Source organism: Canis lupus, chromosome 7, assembly GCF_003254725.2.
Source record: "Canis lupus dingo isolate Sandy chromosome 7, ASM325472v2, whole genome shotgun sequence".
Taxonomy (NCBI): domain Eukaryota; kingdom Metazoa; phylum Chordata; class Mammalia; order Carnivora; family Canidae; genus Canis; species Canis lupus.
The window spans coordinates 42,068,447-42,078,088 of record NC_064249.1 but is presented as its reverse complement, the minus strand read 5'-3'; the positions used below and the strand labels follow the sequence as shown (position 1 = coordinate 42,078,088).

At 66.0% G+C, this 9,642-nt stretch overlaps 1 protein-coding gene across 3 annotated transcripts; it reads left to right on the top strand.

Annotated features, from left to right (window-relative positions):
- The first annotated feature begins 504 nt into the window (after window positions 1-504).
- Window positions 505-9,275, top strand: EFNA3 (ephrin A3). 3 transcript variants are annotated; one of them, XM_025430996.3, is made up of 5 exons: window positions 521-694; window positions 6,477-6,790; window positions 7,684-7,749; window positions 7,935-8,012; window positions 8,237-9,275. In XM_025430996.3, the coding sequence occupies exons 1-5, from the start codon at window positions 567-569 to the stop codon at window positions 8,365-8,367; spliced, it is 717 nt and encodes a 238-aa protein (XP_025286781.1). In that variant the 5' UTR covers window positions 521-566; the 3' UTR covers window positions 8,368-9,275. The 3 variants fall into 3 exon arrangements, with proteins under 3 accessions (XP_025286782.1, XP_025286781.1, XP_048968555.1); XM_049112598.1 differs by lacking the exon at window positions 521-694 and adding an exon at window positions 1,025-1,056; XM_025430997.3 differs by lacking the exon at window positions 7,935-8,012 and having other exon boundaries at window positions 505-694.
- Window positions 9,276-9,642: the final 367 nt, after the last annotated feature.

Sequence of the window (9,642 nt, the reverse complement as noted above, 5' to 3'; positions counted from 1 at the left end):
ACCACCCTGAAGAGCCCACCCACCTCGTCCTTCACGAGCGAGCGACGAAGGCTGTGGAGGGCGGAGGCCGGGCTGCTCAGAAAGGTTTACTCAGGAAGCGGTCCCGGCCCCCAACTCCTTTTCTACCCCCCCCACCCCCAGCCCCTCGCAGGGAGGATGTGCTCACACGAGATCCAGATCCCGGCCCGGCCTCCCTCGTCTTTCTCCAGGGATCTCGACTCGGCGGCAGAAGGCCCGGGACCCGCGGAAGCAGAAAGTAAACCTGATAGGAAGAGACTAGGCGCGCGCCGGCCGTTCCCGAGGGGGCAGCACAGTCCCCACCGCCCGAGCGCCGCGCGCCCCAGGCCCAAGCGGGGCGGAGCCAGGCGGGAGCGCGCCCGGGGCGGGGCGTCGGGGGCGCGCCCGGAGGGCGGAGGGATGGGCTGGGGGCGTGGTCTAGGGCTCCGGGGCCGGAGGCGGCGGCGGTGGCGGCGGCGGCGGCGGCGGCGGCAGGAGCTGGGAGGCGAGGAGCCGGGATCTCGGGGCTCAGTCGGGGGGCGGCGGCGGCGGCGGCGGCGGCTCCGGGGATGGCGGCGGCTCCGCTGCTGCTGCTGCTGCTGCTCGTGCCGGTGCCGCTGCTGCCGCTGCTGGCCCAGGGGCCCGGGGGGGCACTGGGAAACCGGCATGCGGTGTACTGGAACAGCTCCAACCAGCAGTGAGTCGGGGGCCCGGGGAGCCCAGTGCGTCCCGCGTCTGCGAGAGAGGGAGCCGAGGAGGGGGGCAGGAAGTCCTCAGGGCCGCCGAGGTGGGGGTCCCAGGAGGCCCGGCTGGGGGCGGGAGCCGGGGGCTGGGGGGAGGGCACGCTCCGTGGGCGTCTGTGAAACTCGCGGTGGGGGGGCGCGTCTGGAAGAGGCTGTGGAGGTCTACGAGGACTTGGGCCGCGCGGAGGAGGCGGCTCGGGGACACCGCACCCGGCGCTGGAACGGCGTGTCCCCACCGCACAGCCCCCCATCTTCGCCCCCTCCAGCCGAGTGGGGCCGTCGCACCAGGGGGCCCAGGGATGACCTGTTTTCGGCGGTGAGGCTTTCAAGGGGCTCTGTGTCGGACTCCTGCTTTTAGAAGTGGGGTCCAGAGCTGAGCCCGGAGTCCGGTCGAGCACCTCCTCAGAACGAGGCCGAAGGGGTCGCCCTGGTCGTGGGGAGCAGCCCCGCAGGGATGCGCTGGGGCTGGGTCGCCGAGGTGGGGGTCCCGGAGGTGCTGCTTGGCGGGGATGGAAACGGGGTTGCCAGTGAGAGAGGAGAGCAGGCAGATGTCGGCGTGTCACACACGTACACACACGCCCGGCCTGGGGACGCCGTGTGGCTCCAAGTGTGAGCAGGCGTGCGCGGCTGTCAGTGCGCGTGTATGGCTGAGTGTGTGATTTGTGTGTCTGCGTCGGCGGTCGTCTGGGGTGGGAGCGGGAAGCGGGCGGGGAGGGGGCTGCGGCCGCTGTCCGCGTGGCGGGTCGCGTCTGGGTTGGGGTGGCCGCCGGCGCCTCCGCGGTCTGGGCGGGTGTCAGGGCGGCCGTCTGGTTTCCCCGGGTGCCGGCCGCGGGGCCAGGTCCTCGCTGCCCTTGCCCTCTCCTCCGCGCGGTGCCTCCGTGTGTGTCTGTGTTGGGGGCATCCCTAGGGACGCGGGGGTCACTGTCACACCTGCCCAGGCGGCCGCGGCACTGCTTCTGGGTCCCCACCCTGGGGGGCGACCCAGGAGCAATTGGCGAGGCCCCAGGGGAGGGGTCCGGGGAGGGCCCGGCAGCCGCGACCCCCCAACCTCCCGGGGGAGGGGCTGCCGCTCGCCGCTCCGCTCTTTGTTGTTTGGGGCTCCGCGCCTCCCCCTCTCCCTGCTCGCGCCCGGAGTGTCAGACTGGGGGTGGGGATGAGCCAACGACGCCCCCCTCTCGCTTCCCATGGAAACCTCGGGGGTGGGGGATGAGGCCCCTCCCCCCTGGAGCGGGACTCGCGGAACTCTGGGGGGTGCAGGGGGGGTGGTGAGTCCCCGTTCTATCTAGCTCGTCCCCCTCCCCCAGACTCACACGTCCGCCCCCCGCCCCACGAGTCTGGCAGGGAGTGGAGAGCACGCAGGTGAGGGGCCCCGGGTCCCACCACCCTCGGGGCCCCCCGGCATTCTTAGGGGAAGCCGGAGCCGGGGGTCTGCGGGAACGGCCTGGGTGGGGAGGGGGCGGCGGTGGAGGATGTTGTTGATTGGGCTCCCCTCCCCCGCATACACCTGGGCTCAGGTGAAAGCCCTGGGAGGGGGTGGGGGAGCCCGGTTCCGGGAGCCTCCTTTCTGCTTTCCCCGAGCCCCCGCAGGTCTGGACCGGCAGCGGTGGGAGGGAGCGCGCCCCCGGCTAGGAGGACGCCGCCGCCCCCGCCTCGCTGCCTCGGCCTTTGTTGCCGCTGCGCCCGGGCTCCCCGGCTCCCTCACTGCGGCAGCCGCGGCCCCATAAATCGTGAGAGCGACGTGCTCCGGAGCCGGGAGAGGAAAGGGCCAGGGAGCTGGGGGCGGGGCTCGGCCGAGCCACAGGCTCCCGCGCCCCCTCCCCCCGGTCACGTGAGCTGGGCGCCGGGCTCCCACCCCCTATCACGTGCCGAGGGTCTCTGCCCCTTGGGGTCACGTGGAGAGGGTCTTGCGACCCCACCTCCTGGGATCACGTGGGAGGGTGCTGGTGGGACACGTGCAGAGGCCTCCTTTGACAGACCTGGGAGCAGTGCCCTGAACAGCGGTCGCGCTTTTGCCCCTGCCCCCCAATAGACCCTCCGTTTGATGCGCTGTAATTGGGGAGAGCGGTTCCCAGCTTGGCCCAGAAACTAGGGATGCGGGGTACTATACTGGGGGGAAGAAAGAGAATCTGAGAGGTCGAGGGATCCCCTGAGCCCGGAATTGGATTGGGGTGGGGGGCGGGAGGACCTGCTGATGGCCAAAGGTGTGCCCCAGCCTGTGCTTCGCTGCTCTGCGGCCGGAGCCCGGTGCTGTCATTTGCCCCGAGTTCCAGCAGCCTCGGGAATATCTTTCTCCAGCCATGTCCATGCCTTTCTCCCTGGAATGCTTCTGTTGCTGGTTTCTCTTCCATTCACACGTTCATTCAGCAAATATTTATTGAGGCTGTACTACATCCCCTTCGGTCTTTCTCTGTGCGTGTTTTCTCCCTGACACCCGGCCTCTGCCCCGCACCCCTCCCCGCCTCTGAGAGCCGTCTCCGCGGGAGGGGGGGCTCCCCGATCGGCCCCCACGTCCCTCCTTCCTCCACGCCTTTCTCCGTCCCCATTCCAGGGCGCGCTCTCCGATCCCGCACCCCTCTCGCTGTCTCGCCCCTGTCCCCTCCCGAGGACCCAGGCCTGTTCCCCCCACTTGGTGCGCGTCTCCTCTCACTTCGTTTCTGTGTGTCTCGCTTTCGGCGGGTCCTTCGCTCTTCGCCGCCGCTGCAGATCAATAAACCTTCGCCGCCGCCCGCCGCTGTCGCAGGGAGGGGGCGGGGATGCGGGCGTGCTGCCTCTCCCCCACCCAACGCCGGCTCGAGAAGCCCAGGGCCCCGGGGCTGGGGATGGCGGGACCCGGTGGGGCGGGGTGCAGGGGTGTCAGAGTGCCTGAGCCGCCCTGCCAGCCCTCCAACACCCCCACCAGCCCGGCGCGCGGACCCCACGCCGCGCGCACGTGGTCCAGCCTCTGCTGCCTGAGCGAGCGGCGCGCCGCCTCGGGGGCGCGCTGGAGGGAGGAGAGCCTGGGTCGGGTCTTTACATCCCTCCTCCGCTTCTTCAGCTCTGCATCCCGCTTCCAGGGCTGGGGGCGGGGATTAGGCAAGTTCTGGGCCACTTGGGATGCTTTCCCTCCTCCCTGGTCTTGTTACACACCCTGTTTACCTGCCCCTAATTGCCCCGCGGGGAGAGGTTTTCTCCTTACCTGCTCCCCCACCGCTCACCCCCCAGGCTCGCGCAGGCAGAGGGTCGCAGGCAGAGGGTCAGAATGTGTACCCGAGGCACACCGAGGCGGGGGAGCCTGGAGAGCCGACAAAACGGGGTGAGGGGGCTCCTCCTCCAGGTGGGGTGTGCCGACCTTTGCTTTTCTGCAAATGTAGTAGGGGGTGAAGCGCAGAAGAACAGCGAAGTGTTTGACAGGGCAGGCATACCCCAACCCCCAGGTCCCACCTGTACCCCCAGGGATGGTGAGCCGGGGGCCCTGTTGGACCTGTAGCAGCAGCAGCCAGGGCAGGGAGGGTGACAGATTCAATGAAAGTGCCCAAGCCAAGCAGATACCTCACTCAGGCCTCCCAAGAGTTGTGACTGGGAACTTTGGCACCCAGCCCCTTGCCTGTCAGATACCTACTGCAGCAGCCATTCCCTGAGTAGGTTTTCCTCCCACGTGCCCAGCTTGGGGGGCATTTCAGGGGCCGCTTCTGCCACCTTGCCCAGATATAGGTGAAAGATAGCTTTTCTTCATTGGTGCTCACCCAGCCACCTTTCTGGAAAGCCAGTCCCGGCCCTGTTGATGAAACTGAGGCCACCTATCCCAGTAGGCCTGGCCTTAGCTTATTCCTTGCTGGAATGGGCTGTGTAGTCCAGGCATTTGGGCCTGCCCCAGGGAGGGGCCACTTCAAAGTAGGGCTGGAAACCTAGGTGAGGCTCAGGCTCAGGGACAGAGTCTCTGGGTGGCTGTGCAGCTGCTTTTAGGCCTGGCACCCTATCACTGGCAGCCCCCTCCTCAAAGCCCATGGGGAAGGAACAGTAGAATTGGAAGCTGGGGATAGAGAGTCAAACCCAGATGGCGCCAGGAGCCAGGCCTGGTCTAACCCGTTTTCCTGCTCCCAGTGCCCGGGGCCGAGACTCCTGCCCACCTGAGTGCCAAGGCCAGGGAGGGGCCTAAGTGACCCATCGCTCCCGTGGGAACCAGGTGGGACTGGTGGCATTCCTGATGACTCAAGGAGGCTGTGCCCATTCTTACTGAGGTGCCCCAGCACCAGCACTCACCTCTCTGCCAGGCTTAGGGAGGCAGTGCTTAGGGAGGCCAAGGAAGTAGGATAAGGTGAGGAGGGACCCCCAAGGCTCCACTCAATTCAGAGGCCTCTAAGCTTATTTCCCTAGTGGATCTAATGACTGTTTGTGGAACTGGGAGGGGCCTGGTGACATGGGGAGCCAGTCCCTCCCTTCAGGGAATTCCCAGGGACCAAGGACCCCAGTGGTTTCATGTTGCCAGGTATCCCATGCCTTCTGCATCTGCCGTGTTCAACTTTTCCTGCTTGGATGTGTGCATTCCTCCCCTAAGGAAACTGGGGAGAACTTCTGCCCACTTCTCTGAATTTCTTTCTCCATCTGGATGTTTCTCCCATTCCTGCAATGGCTCAGCACCACCATGGAGGGCGTTAAGACCAACACTTTGGGGATCCCTGGGTGGCGCAGCGGTTTAGCGCCTGCCTTTGGCCCAGGGCGCGATCCTGGAGACCTGGGATCGAATCCCACGTCGGGCTCCCGGTGCATGGAGCCTGCTTCTCCCTCTGCCTATGTCTCTGCCTCTCTCTCTTTCTCGCTCTGTGACTATCATAAATAAATAAAAATTTAAAAAAAAAAAAAAAAAAAAAAAAAAAAAAAAAAAAGACCAACACTTTGATGGTGACTGGAGAGGCAGGTGGGGATTACAAGGGACCGAGCATCTGCTTCTGTGTCCCATAGAAGGATTAAGGGAATACGAGGCACAGCCATGCTGTCTGGGCACTATGCCCACTACTCTGCCTAACACCACGAAGGGGGCAGCGGTGCCAGGTTGAGGAAGTTGGAGCTGGTTGGCATGATAGTACGTGGAGCCTTGGTGTGGAGTCCCTTAGCTCCCCAATCTGTTGTATCACGTTGTTGGGGACCTAAATGGCCGTTAATACTGTAGAGGGAGCATGTGCCTGTGTGTCTGTCTGTCTGTCTGGGGGGCAGGGAGTGAGGGAAGGGAGAGCTTGAGATGGCTGGGGTCAACCAAGACTGACATGCAAGCCCAACACACAAGCAGCCTAGCTTTTCTATGTGTGTGCCGCCTGCCTGTGCGCCACGGAATTGTGCGTGCCCATGCACGAGGTCTCCACACGCGCGTCTGTGAGGTCAGGTCCTGTCCGACTGTCCGTGGGGAGGCCCGGCAGCGGCAGGAAAGCATGCCAGGAGAGGGAAGGGATCCCTGCCACACTCACCCTTCCCTTCCCCTGTCACTATCCTGGGGGGGGGGGGGGGACGCTGAGGGAGGGACGGAGGAAATCCGGGCCCAGGTCTGGGAGTCGCCGAGGCCTGCGCCGTTTCTGTGGCAACCGAAGCGTACGTTCCCTTCTCCCCCGCCCTTCGGTGTGGAGGCAGGCGGGCTTCCGTGAGCCTTTGCTGCCCTCTGGTGGCCCCGGGAGAAGGACGGGACATGGCGTGGGCCGGGAAGGCCCGCGTAGGGCTGGCGGCAGTGGGACGAGGGCGGGCGTCTGACCCGCTTCCTCTCCCCCGCAGCCTGCGACGAGAGGGCTACACGGTGCAGGTGAACGTCAACGACTACCTGGACATTTACTGTCCTCACTACAATGGCTCGGGGGTGGGCCCCGGGGCGGGCCCGGGCCCCGGGGGCGGGGCGGAGCAGTACGTGCTGTACATGGTGAGCCACGCCGGCTACCGCACCTGCAACGCCAGCCAAGGCTTCAAGCGCTGGGAGTGCAACCGCCCGCACGCCCCCCACAGTCCCATCAAGTTCTCGGAGAAGTTCCAGCGCTACAGCGCCTTCTCGCTGGGCTACGAGTTCCACGCCGGCCACGAGTACTACTACATCTGTGAGTGACGGCCGGGGGTGGGGCGGGGACGTGAGTGACTGGAGGTCTGGGGCCGAGGGGGCGGGACTGGGGCGGGGCCGAGGGGTGAGTGACAGAAGGACTGGGCATGAGGGGGCCGGAGGGGCGTGGCCTGGGGAGAGTGACCAGAGGACTGGGCCCGAGGGGGCGGGGCTGGGGCGGGGCCAGGAGAGTGAATGATAAGCCTGGGACCCGAGGAGCGGGGCGGGGTCTAAGGATGTCCGTGAGGGCCGGGGGTGGGGCCAGGGGCGGGGGCTAATAGTTTGTGAGGGCAGGGGGTGGGGTGGGGCGGGGGCTAAAGGAAGGAGAGAGCCTGGGGTTGGGGTCTCGGGGGCGGGGGCGGGGCCTAAAGGAAGGAGAGAGCCTGGGGTTGGGGTCTCGGGGGCGGCGGCGGGGCCTAAAGGAAGGAGAGAGCCTGGGGTTGGGGTCTCGGGGGCGGCGGCGGGGCCTAAAGGAAGGAGAGAGCCTGGGGTTGGGGTCTCGGGGGCCGGGGCGGGGCCTACAGCGCGTCCGCAAGAGCGGGCCAGTGGGTGGGGCGGGGGTGGGGCCAAGGTTCCGGGAGGGCCGGGTAGAGGTGGGCCAAAAGGCTAGCGTGGTGGGAGTGCAGGCCAGATAGTGGGGCCTCCGTCCCTGCACGTGACACTGGGGTGCGGCCTCGGGGCTCCGGCTCCGGACGGGGTTGGTGACAGTCCGACCCCCGCGGGGTCGCGGGGTCACGGCTTCGGTGAGGGATGTTCCGGGACTGGAGCTCGAGGCTCAGGGTCCCTTGAGGGCTGGCGGCGGAGCCCCGTGACCCGTGTCCAGGGTGGGGATCGTGCCAGACGCGTAGGGGCGTGACCTCCAAGAGCGCCGCTCACGCCCCGTCTCGTCCCCAGCCACGCCCACCCACAGCCTGCACTGGAAGTGCCTGCGGATGAAGGTGTTCGTCTGCTGCGCCTCCAGTGAGTCCCCTCGGCGCCCGGCCGCGACCCCGTCCTCGGCTCCCTGCTTCGGGGCTCCCCTGGCTCCCGGGGGCGGTGGGGGGGTGCAGGAGCGGGGACTTACTCCCCAGCCGTAGCGGGGGTGGGCGGGTCCTGGCCCTGACTGTCCCCCCCCTCCTGTCTCCCACCCGCACCCCGCCCCGCAGCATCGCACTCCGGGGAGAAGCCGGCCCCCACCCTCCCCCAGTTCACCATGGGTCCCCAGGTGAAGATCAACGTGCTGGGTGAGTCTGCGCAGCGCCCTCTGGTGGCCACTGCTGGAACCGCAGCCCCCTCCCCGGTGCCTGCTCACCTCGCATGCCTCCCCGGGGCACGGATCCCTCCCCATCCCCACCCCCGCCCCGTGGGTGGTCCCATCCTGGCTCCGCTGCTGCTGCCGCCAACGCCGCGTGCCCCACCCGCGCGCGCAGCCCAGCTCTCACCACCCTCTCTGTTCATCTGCCCGCAGAGGACTTTGAGGGAGAGAATCCCCAGGTGCCCAAGCTGGAGAAAAGCATCAGCGGGACGAGCCCCAAGCGGGAACACCTGCCCCTGGCTGTGGGCATCGCCTTCTTCCTCATGACGCTCTTGGCCTCCTAGCTCTGCCCCCTCCCTCAGCTGGGAGACGTGGGGCTGGCAAAGGGTGGGGAGACTCTGGCCTCTCCGAGGGAAGCCTGGGTGTGGGGCTAGACCCCTTCTCCGATGGCTGGGAGTGTGGTCTGCAGCATACATCCGTGCCCATCTCCTTCGCCCTCTCGCTCCCCATGTAGGGCACAGTAGTGGGCCAGACACAGGGACGGCCACGGTCCCGGATGGCCTTCTGGCTCCGGTACCTTTCCCTGGTACCCTCCCTTGTTGTCACCACCAGAGACCTAGAGAGCCAGTCCAAGTGTGGGAGGCACCCCCATCATCTCTTCTAGGGGTGGACACAGGGAGAGGACTAGATGGGCGAGGGGGTGGCAGCGCCTACTGCCCCCTTTCCCCTGTTTACAGCAATAAGCACGTCCTCCTCCCACTCCCGCTCCCAGGATTTCAGTTTGGATCGGATCCAAGTTTACAAGCAGACACCCCTGGGGGGGGCGGGCAGGGGACAAGGTGACAAAGGGTGGGCATTGGGGTGCCGGCAGGCATGTACAGACTCTATATCTCTATATATAATGTACAGACGGACAGACTCCCTCTCTCCCCAACCCCCTGCCCTCCTTGACCTCCTTTCCAGCTTCAGACCCCTTCCCCACCAGGCTAGGCCCCCCCACCGGGGGACCCCCTGGCCCCTCTTTTGTCTTCTGTGAAGACAAGACCTATGCAACGCACAGACACTTTTGGAGACCGTGAGACAACGACGCCCTGTCCCCTCCAGCCCCCAGCCAGGACCCAAACCCACAACCCCGCCCTGCCCTCCTTCTGTGGCCCCACCCATCCTCCTGGGCCTTTTTCAAGTGCTTTGGCTGTGACTTTCATACTCTGCTCTTAGTCTAAAAAAATAAACTGGAGATAAAAATAACAAAGTGTGTGTGATTCCAGGGGCCATTGCCCTTCTGGACACTGGTTATACTCCACAGGTCATGGGGCTGCTGGGGTGGGCTCTGGGGCCCAAGGGTTAACTGAGTGCCATGGGTCTCCCTTGAGGAGGCAACTGTGTGTGGAAGGAGCAACAGGGAGCAGTCACGCAGGCCCGGCTGCCTTTAGGCAAGTCAAGCACCCTCCTCAAAGCTCACATCTTACTCAGAACTTGAGCTGGGCTACACCTGTCTCGGCTGCTATAAGGAAATGGCAGAGGAAGCACCCAGCTCAGGATGGTGTCTCCTTCCTTCCCATCCCACTCTGCAATCAGGGTCTTGATTGGGGTCTATGGGCTTCGGGGGGTTGTGAACC

Excerpts from the sequence above, each read along its gene's own strand:
- EFNA3 (XM_025430996.3), top strand. The coding sequence starts at position 567 with ATGGCGGCGGCTCCGCTGCTGCTGCTGCTGCTGCTCGTGCCGGTGCCG. Across the intron at positions 695-6,476 it reads TGGAACAGCTCCAACCAGCA|CCTGCGACGAGAGGGCTACA; the intron begins GTGAGTCGGGGG and ends TCTCCCCCGCAG. Across the intron at positions 8,013-8,236 it reads GGTGAAGATCAACGTGCTGG|AGGACTTTGAGGGAGAGAAT; the intron begins GTGAGTCTGCGC and ends ATCTGCCCGCAG.